At 41.3% G+C, this 25,859-nt stretch overlaps 1 protein-coding gene across 6 annotated transcripts in view; it reads right to left on the minus strand.

Moving 5' to 3' along the window:
* The window catches only part of LOC134339362 (dedicator of cytokinesis protein 7-like), a 223,323-nt gene that overhangs the window by 102,191 nt on the left and 95,273 nt on the right, over positions 1-25,859 (minus strand). For all 6 annotated transcript variants that reach the window (XM_063035799.1, XM_063035798.1, XM_063035797.1 and 3 more), the window contains exons 16-22: positions 25,655-25,725; positions 21,958-22,096; positions 17,188-17,289; positions 15,139-15,225; positions 11,842-12,073; positions 10,527-10,691; positions 2,537-2,712 (exon numbers count right to left, since the gene is read on the minus strand). In XM_063035799.1, coding sequence (XP_062891869.1) covers positions 2,537-2,712; positions 10,527-10,691; positions 11,842-12,073; positions 15,139-15,225; positions 17,188-17,289; positions 21,958-22,096; positions 25,655-25,725 — 972 coding nt within the window. The remainder of the gene's footprint in view (positions 1-2,536; positions 2,713-10,526; positions 10,692-11,841; positions 12,074-15,138; positions 15,226-17,187; positions 17,290-21,957; positions 22,097-25,654; positions 25,726-25,859) is intronic.

The following is a 25,859-nucleotide window of genomic DNA, read 5'->3' on the forward strand; positions in this document are numbered from 1 at the left end:
AAAAGGAGAAAGATAAAAGGCGGCCATGGTTAGGGGAGTTTTTTAGGTTGCTCGTATCTAAAGAAAACACTATTGGCTTTGTGGACTGAGTGAACTGCTTTTGATATCATAAAGTACTAACAACAGCATTTGCAAAATAGTAATTTTACTTCCTCATCTGCAAATAAATTCCTGTATCAAGCACAATATAAAAATAAATCAGATGTTGTACATCATGAAGGGTGAAGTATTATCGTGATATCCCTCATTCTCAAGGCGGCCAGTGCCCACTATCCCATGCTTGGACAGGCATGCAACCCCACCTGGGCACTCAGAAACAGTAGTCTGTCAGAAAAAAAGAAAAGCCTTATCACCCTTTATCAATAGCAATTATATCTTTTCATCAGGATTAAACATAATGTAACATGTAACACTGAGCCCTGAGTGTCAGCAAATGAGAGACAGAAATGTTAGAATTAAGCATTATTCTCGGACCTTATTACAAAATTAAGATACTCCTCGTAAGGAATTTTCCCTTTGAATATCTCTATAACCAAGTGTAGTCTGAAAACAAGCACACTGCAGAGGGCAATGGCCTCTCTCAAATAAATAAAGAAACTGATATCTGGCCTGCAACACTGGAGAAGATGAGCACAAACACAGTCCTCCTCTCACCTCACTACTGCCTTTCAATCCTTTGAAATAGTGGGTTAACATAACATCAAGACAGAAATGCAGCTGCGACTACAACTTTACAACATTTTTGTTTTCAATCCAGCCCAATAAGCAGAATGTGCAGTATCAGAACCAAACATCTCCTGTCAGTCACTGAAAATGTAAAGAATGTAAGAAAAGCTGTCAGTGGTTGGTTCAAATCAACTTTTAACTTCAGGACCAATCTGATAAACATACAGCAATATAATTTTGAATGATCATTATCCAGTTTATTAATTTCTCCATTACCCCAACATATTTTGCTTTTTGATGTTGAAAGATGTTTTGTCACTTTTTTCTAAATATCACACAACACAAATATGACATGATTAATGGAAACCAATGCCACAGATTCCTGAAGAACCCAATACAATTACTGTATATCATGTTGGTTTTCATTACCTTCCTCTAATCACTTCCAGAATTTTTATTAGTGTAAAACATGACCACGAGTTCCAAGATCAAATTGAAATAGGGGTTATTTGCTAGACTTCAATACCCAACAGTCAGCTAAAGACATGTGAATCTTACTCTTTCCTTAACTATCATAACACTATTGGACTATTCAGCCCATAGAATCTGCTCTGCCATTTAATCATTTATTTTCCCTCTCAACTTCACTCTTCCGTCTTCTCCCCTTTGGTTATTGGCTTTATAAATAACCTTCTGAAATAAGCAAGCCTCTTCATAACCAATTCCTACTTTCCAGATTAAAACAGAAAAGTTACAGAGTATTCAAAGTCTTAATGTACTGTAATCGAAATACTCCCTGGAGCAGTTTGCACAATAATAAAATGTTTACCACAAAGCAATGACTGTCCCCTTTAGCTGCACTTTGACCCAAAGCTGATCCAAAAAAAATCAAGCAAAAACATTACATTTGCAGCAAATGGATTGAAAAAAAATTACCTAATTTTTCTTTACCCCACAAAATAGTGGAAGTTACAAAACTTCCACAATAATGATCTCTGAAGCACCCAAAAAGAAGAGATCACCATGTTATATTCCTGGCAGGACTGCCTTACAACAAAGCAGAACAAATCCTAAAAAAAGGCGAATGTTTATCTTTCTGTGAACACTTTTACAGTGAATAATAGTACCTGAAAGTTTTTCAACGAAGTTTCAGAACCTGTATCCCTGTTGTCAAATTATAAACAGTACTGCACAAACAAATCTTGTTCAAATTTCCACTGTGTTACAATTCAATATAAAACCTTTTTTCCATTTGTTTGACAATCAAAACCGAAGTTTTAACTTCAATAAAAGAACTAAAAACACTCATGGGATTCCCTGGCATGAAAACCCAAATGTAAATTAGCCCGCCAGTTTGCTATGTGTTCCCACATTCGACCCAGAGAATTAGTCCTATCACTTTCCCCACAGACCAATGAAACAATCTAGCATCTAGATCCTGCCTCCGTCAGTGACACCATGATCCTTAATCCCGTGAATCAGATATGCCCTGTCAAATCCAAAGTCTGTTGTACTGGAATGCATTCCATCTCCTCTACAGCACTGCAATGGAGGCCCTAATTACGATAACATTTAAATGGATTGACTTAGATCATCGCCAAAACAATGAGGACCCTGCACAAAGCAATGTTTTCTGTTACCAGGAATTTAATTTGCAAGAAACAAAACAATTCTCAAACAGGATGCATTTAAAATCAGAGGTTTACAGGAACTTGGCAAATCTGCATAATCTATTAAATACTGGAGTAGGCTCACCTGGCAAAAACAGTGATGTTAGTTGCACCAAAAACATACATTCACAGGCCAACACACTGATATCTGTATCAGTATGATGCAACATTTAAAAAGAGTTCCAATTATTAGGACTTACTTTGCAACCCATGATCTTTTTCACCTCATCATCTGGCGTTGTAGGCGTTGTGGCAAGATCTGGATTGCTGTTGCTGATGCTCTTTGAGCGAGACAGGTTTAGACTGGTTGGCCTGGTAGCGGTACGAGACAAAGTGGCATACTGAATGGGACCTGCATACGGCGGACTGTTTGACCCTACAGTGGTAGAAAATAGTAACAAGTAAGTGACAGGCCAATCATTGCATTTGTCTAGTATATTGGTGAAAATTCAATGTAGAAAAAGTTCAAATTAACTTTACAAAACGTAATTCACCATAACTTCATCCATGAATGAGATTGAGTGCAAGCTTATGTCAGTGCTCCTATATACAGCATTGAAGAAGCACAACCATCCTTTGAATGAACTGTTCAATGCAAGCCTGGCTTGACCTCACTAACAGAGTCAAAATATTGTAATACAGAAGTAAGGACATGAATATCTGAAATACTCACCATCCACAGAGGTAAAAACAGAGTGCTTCAGGTCAATTACTTTTTATAGATAGATAGATACTTTATTGATCCCAAACGAAATTGCAGTGTCACAGCAGCACTGCAAGTGCACAGATATACACATATACACAGATTAAAAGAGAAGTAAGACAGGATAAAAAAAATAAGTTACCTCAAACAGTCTAACAGGAGGGGGGTCATCACTTTCCTCGCTATAGGTTGACTTATTTTACAGCCTAATGGCTAAGAGTAAGAATAATCTCATATAGCGCTCTTTGGAGCAGCGCAGCTTTCTTAGTCTATTACTAAAAATGCTCCTCTGTTCAGCCATGATGGCATGCAGAGGGTGAGAAAAATTGTCCAGAATTATCTGTAGGGTTCATTGTTCTACCACAGCCTCCGGCATGTCCAGTCTGACTCCTATGACAGAGCCAGCCTTTCTAATCAGTTTATTGATCCTGCTGGCACCACCCACGTTGATGCCATTGCCCCAGCACACCACCGCAAAGAAGATTGTACTGGTGACAACTCAAGTCTGTCATCCAGGTACTTGTTGGTCCTCACCAAATCCACGTCCTCACCATCAATAGTAACAGAGAGCAATGCAGGCTTAGTTTTCCTAAAGTCCCATCACCATCTCCTTTGTCTTACTGATGTTGAGGTGCAGATGATTCAGCTTGCACCATCTGACAAAGTCCTCAACCAGGGCCCTGTATTCATCCCCCCATTCTCCCTTTTTACACTCAACTATTGCTGAGTCATCAGGGAATTTCAGCATATGACATGACTAAGTGTTGTACCTAAAGACCAAGGTAAACAGGATAAACAGGAAGAGAGCCAATACAGACCTCTGTGGGGCCCCAGTGCTAGTTATAGCCATGTCTGACCCACAGCTCCGAAGCTGCTCAAATTGTGGTCTGGCAGTCAGGCTGCCCATTATCCAGGATACAATGGAAGCACCAACCTGAACTGAACGGAGCTTCTCCCCCCAGCAATGAGGGCTGTATGATATTGAAGGGACCTGCGAAATTAAAAAACATGATCCTCACAGTGCTGCCCTGCTTATCCAAATGGGAGTAGCCTCTGTTCACTAGATAAACGACAGCATTGTCGTTTCCAATGTGCTCCTGGTTGGCAAACTGCAGGGGATCAGCAGTCTTTCTATAGGTGCTACCTGCCTGCTAAATTGTTCCAGATTTTTTTTCTGATTTGCTGCATCTACAGTTTTTTTTAAGACCATAAGACATAGGAGCAGAACTAGGCTTTTCAGCCCATTAAATCTGCTCTGCCATTCCATCATAGCTGATTTATTACCCTCTCAACCCTATTCTCTTGCCTTCTCCTCATAACCTTTGATTCCCTTACTAATCAAGAACCTATCAATCTCTGGTTTAAGTATACCCAATAACTTGGCCTCCAGACATCAGTAGCAATAAATTCCACAGATTCACCAACTGGCTAAAAAAATTTCTTCTCATCTCTGTTCTAAAGGGATGTCCTTCTACTTTGTGGCCACGCCCTCTGGTCCTAGAGTCCCTCACTATAGGAAACATCCTCTCCATGTCCACTCCATTTGGGCCTTTCTGGATATTCAATGTGTTTCAATGAAGACCACCCTCCCCCCATTTTTCTAAACTCCAGGCAGTACTAGCTCAGAGCCATCAAATGCTCCTCATATGTTAATTCTTTCATTCCCGGGATCATTTTTGTGAACCTCCTCTGAACCCTTTCTAATGCTAATCCATCTCTCCTTAGATAGGGATTCATATTTTACCAATTACCTTCAACTCCAGCATATAGGTGTGGAGTTTATCCCAATTCTCCAAGTCAAACAGAAACAAAAGACTTGCAGTTTCCAAACATCTTTTGGAAACCCCCCCAATCAACTTCCCCAAACCATTTCAGAGCAATTAGACACAGGTTAAAAAAAGTCATTTCTAATGCCCCATAACTTTAAAGATAAAGATTGGCTTAAAGATTTACTTGTCACGTGCACCTTGAAAATCAAAACATGCAGTGAAATGTATCTATTGCGTCAAAGCAAATCATTGAGGATTGTGCTGGGAGCAGCCCACAAGTGTCGCCACACTTCAGGTGCCAACAAAGAATGCCTACAATTTACTAATCCTAACCATAATGTCTATGGAGTGTGGGAGGAAACAGGAGCACCCTGAGGAAACCCACACAGTCATAGCTATTGTGACAAACTTTATAAACGCAAATATTACCTATTAAAGATTGCTGATTTGCTGAGATCTCAGAGTAAAGTATTGATTTTCACACAGATGACTGAATTTTGGAACTTCTTAGTGGAAAAGCAGTTGAGTAGTACATAGAAACTGGCCCAAGGAATTAAAAGGATGCTGTAGAGGCAAAAACTGATCCAAATTCAAAACAATTACTAAACACAAAATAATCTGCAGATGCTGGGATCAAAGCAACACTCACAACGCGCTGGAGGAACTCAGCAGGTCGGGCAGCATCCGTGGAAAAGATCGGTCGACGTTTCAGGCCAGAACCCTCGCCAGTCCTTCGTCAGTCCTGACGAAAGGTTCCGGCCTGAAACGTCGACCGATCTTTTCCACGGATGCTGCCTGACCTGCTGAGTTCCTCCAGCGTGTTGTAAAGCAAAACAATTCCTGCCAACCTGGCAAGATACCAAAAAATAAATTGTAATACAGTGACACACACAAAATGCTGGAAGAACTCAGTAGGCCAAGGAGCATCTATGGAAAAGAGCACAGTTGATGTTTCGGGCCGAAGAATGGAGAAAAAAGGCCTTCTGTCCTTTCCTATCAGACTTTGCCTTCTCCAGTCCTGTATCTCTTTCGCCAATCAATTTCCCAGCTCTGTACTTCATCCCTCTCCCTTCATGTTTCACCTTGTGTTTCTCTCTCCCTCCCCCCCCACCCCACCTTTTGAATCTACTCCTCAGCTTTTTTTCTCCAGTCCTGCCAAAGGGTCTTGGCCCAAAATGTCAACTGTACTCACTGTACTCTTTCCCATAGCTGCTGCCTGGCCTGCTGAGGTCCTCCAGCATTTTGTGTGTGTTGTTTGTATTTCCAGCATCTGCAGATTTTCTCTTGTTTGTGATTGGAGTAATTCAGTGAAAAAAAATCTCTGACCAACCTTGGAATAAACAAAAAAATTTGGAGGGAGAAGATGGCGGCGTGACGCAGTGCGCACGGCCATTCGAAATGAATATCGATATGTGTAACTAGGGGTGCCATGCACAATCCAGATTTGATGGGGACAGCCGTGAAGTGCAGAGGAACACCTGGAGAAACTTCTGAAATGCCTGTTTCACTGCTGCTGCTACTGTGCAATTGAGAATCTCCAGAGACGAAGGCCCCAAATCCTCGGTTTTGCGTATCGCCTGTTGCCGGGGCCGGGGTCGAAATGCTCGGCAGAGATGGTGCTCAGTGTCGAATAGGTAGTCAGAGGCTCGGAATTTTTCGGACGGACTCGGAGTCGGACTGTGGTTGGATGCTTCCGGGATGCTGCATCGGCAAGTTGGCGGCGCTGGACGTTTACGGCCTGCGTGAGATGATGGGACTTTCGAGAGACTGTGAGATTTTTACTGTGCCATGGTCTGTTTTTATCAAATTACAGTATTGCTTTGCACTGTTGTAACTATATGTTATAATTATGCGGTTTTTCTTAGTTTTTAAGTCGGTTTGTCATGTGTTTTCGTGATACCATTCTGGAAAAACATTTTTATCATTTCTTAATGCATGCATTACTAAATGGCAATAAAAGGGGACTGCGTGCCCTCATAATCATAATAATAAAGTTTGGCAGTCTGGCACCTCTGGCGATACACCATAACTACCATAATCAGTCAGAGTACCTATCCAGATTGCATCAGTCTGGATTGCGCATTCAACAGCTGAAGAGTAATGGAATACTGAAGTGTTGAAAGAAGTGTCTCTTAAAATACGGTCTGGACTTCCTGTTTAATAAAACTGTTGAAACAGACCTTGTTTTTAACTTTGCAGAGCTTGATAAGTTTTTCATCCCAACTTACTTTCAAGGAGAAAGACAGCACAGTATAAAAATTCACATGGTTACAGTAACACTTTATTGAGTATGCTACGATGACTATAAACTTCAATGCTCAGATATCCAAAAGCAGGATATTTCTGCAATGTGACCACTGAATAATGACAGATGTTCACAAGTAGTTGAAGGCTCTACAATCTGACAAAAATGGAGATGACACAAATCACAGAAATGCTGTAGCTATGTTGCTGACAGATAAAACTACTGTCTTGAATGCAAGGCGTGCATTTACTTGGCTGAAGACTGACAGACAACAGTTTTGTCAACCAGCATTTAACTGTGGAACACCTCTATTTATGGAATAAAAACTGGAACATTGTGTAACTTGCTGGTGAATCATTATGTGCTGAAGTTACCAGCAAAAGGTAACTTTTTATATAACTGAGAAAAGGATTGTTAACTAATAGCAACATACATCAAAGTTGCTGGTGAACGCAGCAGGCCAAGCAGCATCTATAGGAAGAGGCGCAGTCGACGTTTCAGGCCGAGACCCTTCGTCAGGACTAACTGAAGGAAGAGTGAGTAAGGGATTTGAAAGTGGGAGTGGGAGGGGGAGATCCAAAATGATAGGAGAAGACAGGAGGGGGAGGGATAGAGCCGAGAGCTGGACAGGTGATAGGCAAAAGGGGATACGAGAGGATCATGGGACAGGAGGCCTAGGGAGAAAGACGGGGGGGGGTGACCCAGAGGATGGGCAAGAGGTATATTCAGAGGGACAGAGGGAGAAAAAGGAGAGTGAGAGAAAGAATGTGTGCATAAAAATGAGTAACAGCTGGGGTACGAGGGGGAGGTGGGGCCTAGCGGAAGTTAGAGAAGTCAATGTTCATGCCATCAGGTTGGAGGCTACCCAGACGGAATATAAGGTGTTGTTCCTCCAACCTGAGTGTGGCTTCATCTTTACAGTAGAGGAGGCCGTGGATAGACATGTCAGAATGGGAATGGGATGTGGAATTAAAATGTGTGGCCACTGGGAGATCCTGCTTTCTCTGGCGGACAGAGCGTAGATGTTCAGCAAAGCGGTCTCCCAGTCTGCGTCAGGTCTCACCAATATATAAAAGGCCACATCGGGAGCACCGGACGCAGTACATCACCCCAGTCGACTCACAGGTGAAGTGATGCCTCACCTGGAAGGACTGTTTGGGGCCCTGAATGGTGGTAAGGGAGGAAGTGTAAGGGCATGTGTAGTACTTGTTACACGGATAAGTGGCAGGAGGGAGATCAGTGGGGAGGGATGGGGGGGACGAATGGACAAGGGAGTTGTGTAGGGAGCGATCCCTGCGGAATGCAGAGAGAGGGGGGGAGGGAAAGATGTGCTTAGTGGTGGGATCCCGTTGGAGGTGGCGGAAGTTACGGAGAATAATATGTTGGACCCGGAGGCTGGTGGGGTGGTAGGTGAGGACCAGGGGAACCCTATTCCTAGTGGGGTGGTGGGAGGATGGAGTGAGAGCAGATGTACGTGAAATGGAGGAGATGCGTTTAAGAGCAGAGTTGATAGTGGAGGAAGGGAAGCCCCTTTCTTTAAAAAATGAAGACATCTCCCTCATCCTAGAATGAAAAGCCTCATCCTGAGAGCAGATGCGGCGGAGACGGAGGAATTGCGAGAAGGGGATGGCGTTTTTGCAAGAGACAGGGTGAGAAGAGGAATAGTCCAGATAGCTGTGAGAGTCAGTAGGCTTATAACTAATAGCCATCTTTTAAAGACTGAATGTTCTTTAAGAAGATTAAAATGGTTGAATGTGGATCCTTTGGGTACTCAAGAAAAATGGATTGCGAGCATGGAAGTCCAAGGAAATTTATCAAAGTAGGTATGCCACCGTGAGATTCATTTTCTTGTGGGCATTCACAGTAGATACAAAGAAATAAATAGAATCAGTGGAAAAACTACACACCAACAAAGACAGAAAATACTAATTTGCAAAAGACAACCTGCAAATACAAAAAAAAATCTAATAATAATTACTAAATTAATAATACTGAGAACATGAATTCTAGAGTCCTTGAAAGTGAGTCATTCGATTGTGGAATCAGTTCAGAGATGAGGTGAGTGAAGTTATCCTTTGGTTCAGGAACCTGATGGTTGTAGGGTAATAACTGTTCCCAATCCTAGTGGTGTGGGACCCAAGGCTCCTGTACCACCTTCCTGATGGCAGCAGCTATAAGAGAGCATGGCCTGGATGGTGGGGAGTCCTTGATGATGGATGCTGCTTTCCTGTGGTAGCACTACTTGCAGATGTGCTCAGTGGAAGGGAGGGCTTTTCCTGTGATGGACTGGGCTCTATCTTTGTAGGCTATTAGTATTTTTTGCAGTTAGGTAACTTCTGTTATAGCAGCTTTGCGGCTTAATCCAACCTTTAGTAAAGCTCTTCACTGCTAGCCTGCATTGCAAGTTAAATTTGTCTAGGTAACAAGTTATAACCAGCGTAAATGACATTTAAATTGATCAAATGGTCGTATACAAGTGTTAAGGACTCACTCTTACTAGTTAACGTTTTCATGTTTCCTTTCTGATATTATATTCTGATATTAGTTGAAGAAAACAAATATTGGTCAGATAATTTCACTAACAATCACAGAATAAACAGTGATCTAAAATATTGCAAATGTTTAACAAACCTTTGGCATTGCACCACATCTTCAGACTAATACAATTACAGATGTAACAACAGCAAAAAAAAAAAATCACATGTTAAAAGTGTTGAACTGGTCTCAGTTCCCATTGACAGCAATATGTGAACAATAGCTGAATATAATTTAGGATCTATGAACCAGTTAGAGAAAGATGATTTGGATTGACACTCTGACTGTGGAATGATTGTTCATGCCAGAAGGGTGGTTTTGAGTATCTCAGAAACAGCTGAGCTCCTGGGATTTTCATGCACAACAGTCTCTAGTTAGAGTTTACATCCAGTGAGCGGCAATTCTGTGGGCAAAACTGCATTATTAACGAGAAAGGTCAGAGCAGAATGTCCAGACTGTTTCAAGCTGATGGGAAGGCAATAGTAACTCAGATAACCACATGGTACAAGTGGTGTACAGAAGAACCTCTCTGAATGTACAATACGTTGAACTTTAGCAGCAGAAGACTACAAACATACTACACTTAGGAGGTACATAATAAAGTGACCACTGAATGTATGCCCTGCTGAGACAAGATTTGTCCAAATTCTTCTTCAACACAGTAATTGTACATGATACCACCACATCACCAGGTAGTGTATTCTCGATATCAATGACTTTCTAGGTAAAAAAAAACTTACCCTTTAGATCCCCACTAAAATTCAGATGTTTCAATTTAATTGGAATATATAGTTGAGTCCTCATCTCAAAGTGAAGCACCTTTTCTGATTGTTAAATTTCTGTTATAAATTCCTAGCCCATATTTAATAATAGGTTATTTAAAGAACTTTACATTAAGTTTCACCTGGGCTAAATACAGCATTCAAACTTATACATACCAGGAACCTGAGGACAGTGGTCAGTGTCTGGAAGGTGAAACATATAGTATATATAGGATGCCAGCAGATTGTTGTGTCCATGTTGGTCCATATTTCCTTCCAGGTTTTTGTGGATCTGACTGACGAGCTGAGCCATTGCTTCAAAAGCAGCCCGACCCAGATTGACTGAAATATAAAAATTCAGAGGTTTTATCCTTATTCTGGTTTCTTGTGAATGAAATTAAGCTTTCAGAGTCATAGAATTATGGAACACTATAGCACAAAAGAAGCCCCTTTGGCCCATCTAGGCCATGCTGAACTATTATTCTGCCTTGTCCCATTGACCTGCAACTGGGCCTCTATACCCCCTTTTAATCATGCACCTATCCATATCTCTTAAGTGTTGAAACTGAACCCGCATCCACCATTTCTGCTGGCAGCTCATTCCACACTCTCACCACTGAGTGAAGAAGTTCCCTCTCAGGTCCCCCTTAAACATTTCACCCTTCACCCATCACCTCTAGATCTAGTATTTAGTAACAACAGGGCAAAGTATTAATATGCCAATTTGAGATTCCTCTGCCCTGACTTTTACAGACAACTTATTAACATGCTTGCTTTAAAAATACTCAGATGGTGCATTGATATGCCACAAGTGACAGACTAGGTTAAAGACTGGAGTACACAAAAAACAATCAGAAAAAAAGGACATGGTACTGCAAGAGGTGGTTTCAAATGTTCCATTGTTCAGGTAGATTTAGGGTTCTGCAGCACAGTTCAAGAGCCTGATGGTTGCAGGAAAGAAGCTAGGTTTCTGAACCTAGTGGTGAGGGACTTTCGGCTTTTGTATCTCCTGCCCAATGGTAACAGCCAGCATGTGTTGAAAGAATAGCCATTTCCTTGAGAATTTCCACAAAGAAAATTCCCCCGTTGAAAAAAGACAGTAATAATTGGACCTCTGATCATTTCCTCCATTTACAGTGACTTTTCCAGAAATGCAAATGAGATAGACTATTTCAACAATCAATTCTCGTCTGCTACCAATTGCTATTGCATTCCTAAAAGTCATTTTGCTTCAGTACTAAAATGACAAAATATTTACAGAGATATTTTTTGTGGAAGAATAAATAGTGAGCAGCAATGGTTTGCTTTAAATAGTAGCAATGAACAATCTACTGGAAGAAGTTAAGGGTCGAGCAACATCTGTTGTGGGAAAAGGCTACCAACATTTTGGGTCAAAACTCTGCATCGGGGCTCCAGCATCTGCCGTCTCTTGTGTTATCTGCTTTAGGTAATACATCGCTTCAGTGAATTTGGACAGAAAGCCTGCTCATACCTATTTGCCCACTGATAACTGGAGGTCGCACAATTAGGAGGATGAGTTTGTTGAGGACATGGTGGACAAATCGAAGAAGTGGCTCCATCTTTGCTGACCGCAGGTTATTTATACTGGCTTTCAGTTCTGCCTCCACATTGTTTTCTGTGATGATCACGTCCTTCAGCCGAAAAGGGAATGAATATTCTTCCAGTACGTGCACTAGAGTGAAAAACTTATCCAGAAATTGGTCCTAAGGATTAAAAGCAGAACTAGCGATTAATCAAGAAGCGTGAACATATCTCCAAATGATTCCCCATTCGCACCAAGTCAGTTCGTCCTTTTATTCCAGAATCGCTGCAGTTTCTTTTCAATCATAAAGACCTTTTGATTCAAAGCAACACACACAAAATGCTGGAGGAACTCAGCAGGTCAGGCAGCATCAATGAACAGGAATAGACAGTCAATGTTTCAGGCTCAGACCCTTCATCGTGCTGGGAAAAGAAGGGGGAAGAAGCCAGAATATAGTGGTGGGGGAGGGGGAAGTAGGGCAAGCTATCAAGTGTTAGGTGAGACCAGGTGAAGGGGGGAGGTGTGTAGGTGGGGAAGAGGGGATGAAGTGAAAAGCTGGGAGGTGATAGGTGTAAGAGGTAAAGGCCTAAAGAGGGAGGAATCTGATAAGAAAGGAATGGACTGTGAGAGAAAGAGAAGGAGAAGTACCACCAGAGGTAGGTGAGAAAAAGGGGCAAGAGGAAAGGCAGAATGGGGAATGGAAAAGAGAAAGGGGAGGGGGGAAGATAACCAGAAGTTAGAGAAATTGATGTTCATGCCATCAGGTTGGAAGCTAGCCAGACAGAATATGACATGTTTTGCCTCCAACATAAGAATGGCGTCATCTTGGCGGCAGAGAAGACCATCGGCCAATGTGTTGGAATGGGAATAGAAAGGAGAATTAAACTGGGTGGCCACCGAGAAAGTCTGTCTTTTGTGGTGAACAGAGCTAAGACGTTTGATGAAGCAGTCCCCAATCTACGTTGGGTTTCACTGATGTAGAGGAGGCTGCATTGGGAGTACTAGATGACTTCAAGGCCAACTAGAGATAGATAATTAATACTCATGAGTGTAAAAAACCTATAAAAGATAGGAAGACCGAGCCCTTTGCAAACAGCATTAGAGAGAATGCCAGAGTTCCAGTTCACATTCATTTACTAAGGGAATGCTGTTCAGTATAAATTCAGAATAATTCTAGATTTCTGTACATTTCCCTTAGTTATAAGAATGATGCAGCTCAGGAGCAACTCATTTTATTTATTTAGTTATACAGCATGGAGTAAGCCCTTGCAGCCCTTTGAACCACGTCCAGCAACCCAGCAACCCCACAACCCCGATGAACCTCAATCTAATCACAGGACAATTTTCAAAGACTAATTAACCTACCCGGTATGTCGTTAGACTGTAGGAGGAAACTGGAGCACCCAGGGAGAACCAAGGCATTCCACAGGGAGGACATACAGAGATTTCTTACAGAATGGTGTCGGAATTGAACTTCAAACTCTGGAACATGCCAAGCTGTAACAGCATCTCACTAACCTTACTCATTCTGCTACAAGGTTTTCCAGGTACTTATTCAATTCCCTTTCAAGAGGATATACTGAAACAGTTTCAACTATCATTTCACCAATATACAAACACAAGAGATCCTGCAGATTCTGGAAATCCACAGCAACACACACAAAATGCTGGAGGAACGAAGCAAGACATCAGCATTTATGGAAATCAATAAATAGTCAACTTTTTAGGATAAGGCCCTTCATCAGGACTGGAAAGGAAGGGGGAAGATGTCAAAACCAAGTGGTGTAGGGAAGGAAGGAAAGGATGACAAGCTTGAAGATGATAGGTGGAGCCAGGTGTGTGGGGGGCAGGGAATGAAAATATATTTCAGCTATATGTTACAGATCATAACAAATTACTAATGTTTTTGTAATTATCCCCTGTAGAACTAGTTACCTGTATTTTGCTTCCCTCCCTTTTGGAATGAAGTTCAAAGTAAATTTATTGTCAAAGTCCAAATATTTCACTATATACTATCTTGAGATTCATTTTCTGGCAAGCATTCACAGTGCATGCAATACAATCAGTGAAAAAGTATAAATCTCCAATGTACAAAAGGAGGCAATCTGTGCAAATACAATAGATAAACAGACAAACAAATAAATAAATAATACTGAGAACATGAGTTGTAGAGTCCTTGAAAGTGAGTCCATAGGTTGTGTTTGGTGATCAGCTCAGAGCTGAGGTGAGTGAAGTTATCCACTCTGGTTCAGGAGCCTGATGGCTGTAGGATAATTGTTACTGAACCTGGTGGTGTGGACCTAAGGTTCCTGTACCTCCTTCCCAAAGGCAGCAGTGATAAGAGAACATGGCCTGATTAGTAGGCCATCCAGGTTCATGATGATGGATGCTGCTGCCACACTGGCAGTTTGGCAATCTGCTGGTACCCCTCCAAGATTAAACAGCTTTTAGAATATTATAACTAATACAGTCACCATTTCTGTAGCCACATCTATCATCTCCAGGGTCTTCTCAGCCTTTAGCATTGCCAGCTTGGCTAATACTACTTCTCTATATTGGTACTTCAGTTAACCCCTGTAATTTTTCTCATTGCTATTGAGTGAGTCTTGTTGGAATATGTATACAGTATATGGACTAAAAGAACTGAAATCTGCTTAAATGCCCAAATAGTTTGCTGGCACTGAGGAATTTGTATTTAGTTCTTGGAAACATTTACCACATATAAAAATGGCTGCCTTTTCAGAACCTCAAAAAAAAGAGCTGAAATTATCCCAAAAGGCAAACTGCATCTCTCCATTCAGTCCAGCGTTTAGATTTCTGGGATGCTCGTACACCCAACCCAAATATTTGGAGAGGAGATTATGCTAAGTTTGCTGTGTTACAAGATCCAGCTGGAGGTTCAGGGGTGATGGGAGCCACAGAGCTGTACTGACTCTGAGTGGTCTGCATGAATTATACACTCTTGTAGTTATCAAGGGTACAAAGATTGTAATCTTCATTTACAGTCCTTTATGACTGGACTGCCTTAAAAGTCTTCAATAAAAATGTTGTAAAGAGTATCAGAGCTTGAGAGTTATCCTACCATTCTCCTGAAATTTACAATTCCTTGCATTTGCAAATTCTCAAGTCAGGTTTTTTTAGCTGAAAGTTTCTGAGTAAAATGTTTCTTCTGAATGGGAGCCAGGTTTTGACAGAGCGGTTTGAGAACTCTCGGAGTGCAGGTTCAGCTAAGCAAGATGCACGTACCTGGGTATGCACTGATGACACGGCCAATATTTCCACATTAAACACTCCTTTGTGGTTGTCGACCCACTTCATTCCTGGCAGTTGGACCTTTGCAAATATGAATTAAGAGTAAAACTTTATAAATAAATAAACACACACACACACAAACATATATGTACCATCGTAAGAGTACCTTCAGCAAAGGAGCTACTGTGATAGAAGACTATGGCCTATCACTAACATCCTTGACAATTTGGGATATACTAATTGCTATTACCACCCACATTCCAGTAATGATTACTATACACTGAGCAGTAACTTTATTAGGTACATCTTATACCTCATAAAGTGTCCACTAAGTGTATGTTGTGGTCTTCTGCTGCTGTAGCCCATCCACTTCAAGGATCGACATCCTGTGCATTTGAAGATGATCTTCTGCACACCACTGTTTTAACATGTGGCTACTAGAGTTACTGTCACCTTGAACCAGCCCAGCCATTCTCTTCTGACTTCTCTCATTAACAAGGCGTTTTCACCTACAGAACTGCCGCTCACTGGATCTCTTTTGTTTTTCGCACCATTCTCTGTAAAAACTCCAGACTGTTGTGCGTTAATATCCCAGGAGATCAGCAGTTTCTGAGATAATCAAATGGCCCCGTCTGGCACAAATAATCATTCCATTGTTAGAGTCACTTAGGTCACATTTCTTCCCCATCCTGTTGCCTGGTCTGAACAACAACTGAACCTCGTCTCTTGGCCACGTCTACATGCTTTTATGCACTGAGTTGCTGCCACATTATTGGCTGATTAGATATTTGCATTAAGGAGCAAGTGCATAGGTGTACCTAATCAAGTGGTCACTGAGTGTACATATTTCACAATTCTCTGTAAATCAAACTCTCAGGAGGACAATGGTCACGAGGAAGGAGATATCCAAACAAGCAACTTCCTCTAAAACAAATCTGTGTGCATTTAAATAATGGAATGCACTTCCCTTCTACCACAACTGTCTGTCTTCCTCCCATTGAAAAAGAACAAAATGCCGAAGCACGTCAGCTGGGCGAAGTTATCGCTAAGCCTACAGCTAGCTTTCTAATACAATGCAACATAAAGTCACCTGGCAGAAGTAAAAATTTAAGAATGACTAAACAATTGGTCAGTTTAACAATCATTAGCAAAAATATTTGTGTTTCATAAACAGCATCCATAAGACCAACAACATGAAAGCAGCCTTTAAGAAAAGTATGCAGTTAGAGTATAGCAGTGTTGTAAAGCAGCAGATTTGGAAACACAGGTGTAAGTTTTAGAATGGTCACCTGTTAACCCTGTGCAGTTTAATCATTTTATTTTAGACACTGTTGGACAAGTTCCTAATTACAAAGTAAAATGGTTTAAGGATGCTTATTTCATCCTATTTCAATTAACTCACTCAAGAGTTAATTGCCACAGACCGCTATGGAAGCCAAGTCATTTAAAACAGAGGTTGAAAGGTTCTTGATTAGTAAGGGTGTTAAAGGTTACAGGGAGAAGGCAGAGGAATGGAGTTGAGAGGGATAATAAGTCAGCCATGATGGAATGGTGGAGCAAGTTCGATGGACTGAATGGCCGAATTCTGCTACTATGTCTTATGGTCTAAGAATTGAAAATTCAATTTTATTTCTTCCATCCCAATACTATGAACTTAATTTCATTTTACAGCTGTAGGTTCAAAACATTCTGCCCCGAATCAATGTTAACCAAAATTGTGGTTTCATTAAAATTATCCAATATGGTTTCATGCTAATTTTTATTGTGGACAAACAGCCAATTGCCACCAAGATCTATAAGGCTGTGCACTGCTGAAGGTAACAAGGGATGACCAGCTAAACCGGACAATAGTGATTAGGTGACATCAAGCTTACATTTAAAGACTCAGTTGTATAGGAGGAGTGGTAGACTGAGACTGTAAGAGTTTGGGAGGAAAAGTAGGAGTCAGTGCAAAGAGTTATTATTTTGACACAAAGTGCAGTATGAGGAGAAAGCAGTTAAACTACCCAGAGATGAAGTAATGAAGCATTTAATCGTACTTACATCAGGAGTAAGGACCGAGTAACTGGGAGGTGGCCTGTCCACTGACACTGGAAGGCTGAATGGTCCAGTTCGAAGGCGGCCATGTTGCATCAGAGGGATCCACTAAATGAGCAAGTTACAGAGTTTGAAATTAGAGAGCATACCAATAGCAACAGCACAGGGTATCTGCTCTTCAGTTCGAGTTTTCGTGCTGCACCATTGCAAACAAGTTATCAGCAACATTGGGACAAATAGCAGAACTGAACGGAATTGTCTGAAACCCACAATAATACAATAATTTAAATGTATTTCTTCCCTCAAAGATGTTAGGAAAAATTAGCTCTTGCTTCAATGAGAACTGGCAAATAAATCAATTCCGCATTTACAAGAACAATGTAGAGTTAATACGTGCTTTCCTGAAGTCAGGTTTTGGATTGAGATGTAAATTTGTTACTTTTCTTGTAGTTGGACTTTTTAATGCTTGTAATTGTTATATGCACATAATTGCTCAGTGAGTTTTCCAGTTGTTACAGATGCCTCTGCATTTTTCTGGAGACGCCTTAGTTTCACTGGCAGACATCATGCTACTTGAATCTAGGTACTGTATCTCACTGGTAACTGTGACCAATGGAATTTCTGTTATCTCCAGTCTGGCGTGAGAAGACCATACTACTTCTTTAGTCTGCTGATCTTTTCTTTGTCTCTGGCCATGTTTCTTCCCTATCCATCTTTGTTCTTGCAACACTTAAGAAAATAATCATAAGCAACAAGCTTTATGCCTCATTCTCGACTTGTGAAGATCATTTGCATCACTGATGCATCAGTGTCCAACACAAGTAAATTCCCAGACCTAACGCGGTTGGTCATCTCATTGCCATAAATGGGAACGTGTTTATTCTCACAGTGATTCAAGTAGCAAGTAATGAAGATCCCAAGCTAACAGCTGCTGAAAAATAAGTACTTTTCTCCAAATATCCAAACAAAATTAAAACATAGAACTGCGAACACACATCAGGGAATAAATTCTTGAATCAGAACATATTGCTCATCTACTTGATTTCCCTTTTGAGTGACAATAATAGGTACAAGAGTATAGTTCAGAATAATTGATGACAAGCAGCTTGGCTTGTCAACTGCCATCTCTTGTAATTATTCATTATAGGCAAATTGCAACATGAAACAAGTTTACTCTCTTGCTTAGTTTATCAGGATCTGTCTGTGCTTGATGTGCATCTTTCAATCCATCCACTGATGCAGGCAGAGCAAAGTTGTGAGGAATTTTTATTTTAAGCAAAAGTGTTAAAGTATTAGGCCATTCTGATGGCAACTGTTTGTTAAATTTAAGTACAGCAGAACTCCAATAATCCATTATCCAATATCACATTTGCTCAATATCGGAAATCCCGATCTGGTGAAAGGGAGGAATGAAGCAAATGTATGCATCTGTCCAATCTGATGCTTCTTGAAAGCAACTGTTCATAACCTGTGATCTCCACAATCACAGTCTATTCCCCATGGACCCAGTTCCCACACTTCCAGTCCAATCCCCAGAGTCCTGGTTCCAAAACATCCAGTCCATGCCCCAGGGACAAGGTTCTCACATTTTCATTCCATTTCCCAGGGACATGGTTCCTAAATTCCCAGTCCGTTCCCCAGGGACCCTGTTCCCACACTCCCAACCCATTTGTCAGGAATCCAATTTTCACATTCTCCATACTGGGGTCTCATCTGCAGACTTCCAGTCCATTCCCTGGGTTCCTGGTTCTTCAGACTCCCAGTCCACTCCCCATGGACCTGGTCCTACACTCCAAATCTATTCATTGGGCACCCAGTTCTCAGACTCCCAGTCCATTTGTTGGGGACCCAGTTCCCAGATTCCCCATCCAATCACAGTCATAGAAAACTACAATACAGAAACAGGCCCCTTGTCCCACCTATTCTGGGTGAACCATTTAAACTGCCATTTGAACGATAGGAGTACATTGACCTGCACCAGGACCATAGCCCCCACCCCCCATACCCCTCCCATCTACGTACTTATCCAAACTTCTCATAAAACATTGAAATCAAAATCACATCCTCCACTTGCAGTGGCACTCATCCCACTTTCTCACCACCCTGAGTGAAGTTTCCCCTCACATTCCCCTTAAACATTTCACCTTTTGCCCTTAACCCATGACCTCAAATCATTGTCTCCCCAACCTCAGTAGAAAAGCCTGCTTGCATTTACCTTATCTATGCATCTCATAATTTTGTATACCTCTATTAAATCTTCCTTCAATATTCCATGATTTAGGAAGTACATCTATTCAATCTTTCTTTACAATACACAAAGGTCTTCAGTCCCAGCCACATTCTTGTAAACTTTTTCTGTACTCGTTCAATCTTTCCTGTAGGTCAGGGGTCCCCAATCTTCTTGGCACTGCGGACCGCTTTCATATTGACAATATTCTTGCGGACTGGCCGACGGGGGGGTGGGGGGGGGTGGTAGGGTTGCCAACGAACAAAAGTAGCAGTCAAGTACATTGGGTTTACCCCAAGAAAGACTACAATGACCATGAAGCTTTGCGCGGGCACCAGTGCGCATGCGTGATTTACACATGCGTGTACGTGCCGATTTTCTTCTACAAATCATTTTTGGCGATTCTGTTCGTGGGGGGTGTTAATCACGAACGCAATATATAGGACGCAATATAGACGATAAGTGGCTATTACGCTCAATTTCGTTTCTAAAAGGGTTTATCTAACGAATTTAATATTAAACACACAGCACATATTTTCCTCACATGAATATAGTGATAAGTCAATTATCAGGGGAGGACAGGGGAGCTTGAAGTAAGTGTTGAACGAACTTCCAGTAGAAGTGGTAGAGGCAGGTTTGGTATTATCATTTAAAGAAAAATTGGATAGGTATATAGACAGGAAAGGAATGGAGGTTTATGGGCTGAGTGCAGGTCGGTGGGACTAGGTGAGAGAAGCATTCGGCACGGACTAGAAGGGCAGAGATCGCCTGTTTCCGTGCTGTAATTGTTATATGGTTATATAAGTCAATAGCATCATAACATTTTAAGTAACGTTTGGATATTAAACAAACAGCACATATTTTCCCCGTATGAACATATAAAATCATTGCAACACACCAATATCGCTGAATCAGTGGGAGCCCTGGGCTTGTTTCCCTGCAACAAGAGAGTCCAATCGAGGGGTGATGGGAGACAGCGATACTCGAAGGGGGTTCCTTATGTCCAGTCTAGTCTGCAATTTAGTTTTCGTTGCATTCATTGCAGGGATATGTTGGAAATGGAAGCAACATTTTCAGTGCTTTCGTAGCTATTTCAGGATATTTAGCCTTAACTTTGATCCAGAATGCCGGCAGAGATGTTATGTCAAATATGCTTTTCAGCCCGCCGTCATTTGCAAGCTTGAGGAGCTGATCTCCTTCCCGCGCTGACATGGATGACGCGCGGGTAATGACCTCGCGTGCGTTCAAGCTCAACAGTGGGCACGACAGGGAATAAGAAAAGGTGCAGCTGGCTCCTATTGCCAAATCATATCGTTTCCTCGCGGCCCAGTAGCACATGCTTTGCGGCCCGGCACCGGTCCACAGCCCGGTGGTTGGGGACCGCTGCTGTAGGTAGTCCAAAACTGCATATATTCCATATTAGGCCTCATCAACATTTTATACAACTTCAACATAACATCCTAACTCTTGTACTCAGTACTTTGATCTAGGAAGGCCAATGTGTCAGAAGTTTTTTTAATAACCCTATTTACATGTGGCACCACTTTCAATTAATTATGGACCTGTATTCCCAGATCCCTTTGTTCTACCGCTCACCAGGTAAGACCTACCCTGGTTGATCCTCCCAAAGTGCAATAACTCACACTTACCTGCATTAAATTCCATCTCTCATTTTTCAGCTCATTTTTCCAGCTGGTCCAGATCCTGCTGCAAGCTTTGATAGTTTTTCTCGCCATCCATTACACCCCCAATCTTGGTGTCATCCACAGATTTACTGATCCAGTTAATCACATTATCATCCAGGTCATTGACATAGATGACAAACAACAACTGAGGACCTGGTTTCCATACACCCTGTCCAATGATACACCTTGTCCATTTGTCAGGGCCCAGATTCACACACTCCCTATCCACTCCTTGAGAGCCTACTTCTCATAAACACAAGAGATTCTGCAGATGCTGGAAATCTTAAGGAATGCACAGAAAATGTTGGGGGAACACAGCAGGTCAGGCAGTGTCTGTGTGGAGGGATAAACATTCAATGTTTTGGACCGAAACCTTTCATCGGGAACTGCTTCTCATGCTCTCTTCTCACTCATGGTGGGGGGGGGTACAATGGGTCGGACTATTTTCCTTGTAAAAACCAGCATTGATAATGATATTGCACGGTTTGTTGAGACCACTGCTTTCTGACATGCATTATCACTACAAATAATTGATGGACCCATCTCCACAGTGTTATCATTTGACACCAAGTAAAAGCTTGATAAATGACATAGAATCCCAGCAGCTCCAAGACTATTTGGTTAGTGGAATGTATCTCTCAATATTCAGTGTTTTTGAAATGTATCCAAAAGGAAGTTTGCTTTGGAGATATTTCCAAAAAGTAAATAATTCCAATCTACCAATTAAAATACTAAACACCACCCAATATTTAGTTAGCATCAGAAACCTAACTAGGGCCTTAAGCATTATATCTGATTGAAAAGCTTCCTTTGGTGTTCTGCCTTACATTTCATTGGCCAATTTAATGTTTCCCAGTCACTTACCGTGTAGCCCACAGGAGTCTCCAGTGAATAACTGGGTTTCTGCTGGCAGCTGATGTGGTAGAAGGTGAAGAGCAGGTGATGATTGTCTGTCAAATTAGCTGGAATTTTCATTTTAATTTCCTCATAAAATTCAGGAGATCTGTAATGATCACATAATATGTCAGTTTTTATCTGATACTCCGGTAAACGAGCACATCTACAAAGAGCACTACCACAAGAAAGCAGCATCCGTCATCAAGGACCCCGACCACATAAGCTAAGCTCTCTTCTCAGTGCTACTGTCAGGAAGAAGGTACAGGCGTCTTAGGTCCCACACCACCAGCTTCAAGAATATTTATTATCATTCAACAATCAGGATTCTGAACCGGTACGGATAACTTCACTCAACGCAACACGGAATTGATCATTAAACACAATCTATGGACTCACTTTCAAGAACTCTACAACTCATGTTCTTGGTATTATTTATTATTACTGCTCGTTTCTTTTTGGTTTTGCACAATTTATTAGTGTTTGTGTGTAGTTTTCATTGATTCTATTGACTTCTTTGTTCTACTGTGAATGTCTGCAAGAAAATGAATCTCAGGGTAGTATACAGTGACATATACATATTTTGATAATAAAATTACTTTGCACTTTGAAAGACTAATTATGGAATGCTGTCCTGGCGAAGGTCTCGGACCGAAAAGTCGACTGTACCTCTTCGTGGCCTGCTGCATTCACCTGCATTTTTTGTCTGTGTTATGGTTTCATCACTCACTTTCACCTTCTTAGTTTGAAAAATGCCTTTTCATACCAGCTACGTCTTATGAAGGAGGCACATAAATCTTTCATTAAACAATGAGTGAATGCAATGACCTCTGTAATCAGAGCAATATTGCACTCAGATAGTTCACTCATTGCCTGCTAAGCCAAAGAGATAAAACCATAAAGAATAGAAACAAGAGTAGGCATATTGCCCCTTGAACCTGATGCAAGATTCAATAAGATCAGTTTTTGCTTCGATCTCATGTTTGCTAAGCTAGCTTTCTATATGGCAGCTGACATTTGAACGGTCACAAACAGTTGTAAGTAAACCTCCAACTATATTGCTTTGTTTAACTTCTGGCTGTAAGTGGAAGTCAGTCTTTAGTTCTTAAGATATAAATGGAAAGCAGCTTGAAGTTAAAAAAGCACCCTTTGCAAATGACCTCAGTATTTTGAAGGCACTCTGTCTGTAAAAAAAAATACGACACCTGCTTTATTACTGCTCAAGAGTAGAGTATAAGACAATGAATTGTTTAATTTGGGTTGTTTCAAACAGACAAAATGATTCTTAAGTTGCTTGTTCAAGGAAGCATGCAGAACCAGATGGATAACATTATTTAGCACAGCAATAATTGAAGTGTTTATAGTTGGAAATTATATGCACTCAGAAGTTAGCTCTGCACGATTAATGATAGCTAGCCAAAATCTATGTCACCAAAAATGCTTTAAAACCTTTTGTGTGAAAAGGATATAGGGGTATAAATGTAGGGAACACACACAAAATGCCAGTGGAACGCAGCAGGCCAGGCAGCACCTATAGGAAGAGGTACAGTCGATGTTTCGGGCTGAGACCCTTCGTCAGGACTAACCGAGAAAAGAGACAGTAAGAGATTTGAAAGTGGGAGGGGGAGGGGCAGATCTGAAATGATAGGAGAAGACAGGAGGGGGAGGGAAGAAGCTAAGAGCTGGAAAATAAAGAGCTGTGGAGAATAAACAGGGAAGTAAACTAGTCTTTGAAGTTTGGGCAGTTACAGTATAATCTCCCTTTAGTGGGAGTACTATTTAGAATGTCCAATAGGGCTTAAAGTCTTTGTTTGAGTTTAGAGCTTCACAGTCAGCAAACCCAATACATCATGGTTAATCCAATATCCAATTTCTGTATTCATTTTCCTGGAAATGGCCAGAATCCTTGACTACCCTACTGATTACGAATCTATCTCAGCTGTGAATATATTCAGGGATTCTGTGGCAACAACTTTCAAAGACTCACAATCCTTGGAGATGAAATTCTTTATCATCTCAGTCTTATCCTGAGATTATGCCCTCTAGTTCTCAATTCTCTAACAAGGAGAAGTATTATCTGAGCGTTTAGTCTATCCTCTGAGAAACTTCAATGTTGAAATAAAATTTCTCTTGTTCTTCTAAATCCCAATGTGTATAGCCTCAACCTGACCAACTTTTCCTAAAGACAACCCCGCCTTATCTTTTTTTTTAAAAAAGACTTTCAAAGAAATTAGCTTTAGTTTTCACATATATATTGAAATATACAGTGAAATGCATTGCTTGTGCCAAATCAAACCAGCAAAGATTGTGGCAAATCAACCGGCAATAGCTACCACACTTCTGGTGCCAATATTGCATGCCCACAACTTACTAATCCTAACTGCATGTCTTTGAGATGTGGGAGGAAATTGAAGACCAGTAGGAAGCCCATGAAGTCAGGGGGAGACCTACAAAGCCCTTACAGGCGGTAGGAATCTAACGCCAAATTTACAGCTGGCACTGTAATAGCATTTCATGAATGGGGGGGGGGGTTATCCAAATGATCCTTCTCTGAACTATCTTGAAATAATATCTTTCTTTTATAAGGGCACCAAATCTTTTCGTAGCTTTTTTGACATGATTGCACTGATGTCTCGCATAGTTGTAGCAATATTTACCTGCTTTTATAGTTCACCATCTTAAAATAAGAGGGACCCAGCTAGTGGCGTAGAGGCATCAGCGTCGGACTTCGGGACAAAAGGTCCCGAGTTCGAATCCAGCTGGCTCCCCTGCACGCTTTTCATCTGTGCTGGGTTACGAGCTGGTGATCTCTTTGGAAACTCACCCGGCAGAAGGCAATTTCAAACCACTGCTGTAACTTGCCTCGTACATGATTCCCTACTACGTCAGAGAGGCGTAGAGGGAAATCGACGCCAACCGGAGAAACTCCGGATGCGACGTACCTTTCCTTTTCCTTAAAATAAGAGGCAGAATTGCATGAGCATTCCTGTTTACCGGCTGCTAGCTTTCTGTGCTTCATGAACAGGGGCACAATACTCACTTGAGCTAGAGCTAACCTTCAGTTATTTTGCCCAACCGCCCACCTTTGTAACATCTGCAAATGCCAACCACGAATACATGTGGTAAATAGCTCTAGATCCACAACTGATCCTTGTGACACTCTTTGAACTAGTGCCCAACCTGAAAATTATACTCTCATCCCTATTCACTACTTCCTGTGAGCTAGCCAACCCACTATCCATTATAATGCAGGTCAGACAGCATCAATGGAGGGAAATGAGCAATCGATGTTTCAGGCTGAGACCTCCCATCAGATCCTGTTGAAGGGTCTCAATCAAAAACATTGACTGTACATTTCCCTCCAAAGATAAGTCAGACATGCTGAGTTCATCCAGTACGTTGTGTGTGCTGCTCAAGATTTCCAGCATCTGTGGAATCTCGTATTTATCAATTATAATCGATTACCTCCAAGTATCATGAATTAATCTTGCAAACTAACCAAATCGATTGGGGCGATGCAGTAATGCTATTATCGTGTTAATGACCTGGGTTCAATTACACCACTCTATGTTTGTGCATTCTCCCTATGAATCATAATAACAAGCAGATGCAAAAAACATCTGCACAGCCCCTAAAAGCCTGGTAAGACTTAAGTTTTGGCACTTACTTGTTGTGATACACCACAGCAGAATATGCTTCTCTTGAAAATTCAGCACAGCTGGACTTCCCAAAAATAACCTGCATTTGCAAACAAGACAGAAACAAATTATTAGGTGGCACTGCGCAGCAGAAGCATACCAGCTGACTGAACAATAACATTTAAAATCCAAGTAATCAATTATGGCCTTGTGACTGAAAGAAACATAGAATTA

This window comes from Mobula hypostoma, chromosome 29, assembly GCF_963921235.1.
Source record: "Mobula hypostoma chromosome 29, sMobHyp1.1, whole genome shotgun sequence".
Lineage (NCBI taxonomy): Eukaryota > Metazoa > Chordata > Chondrichthyes > Myliobatiformes > Myliobatidae > Mobula > Mobula hypostoma.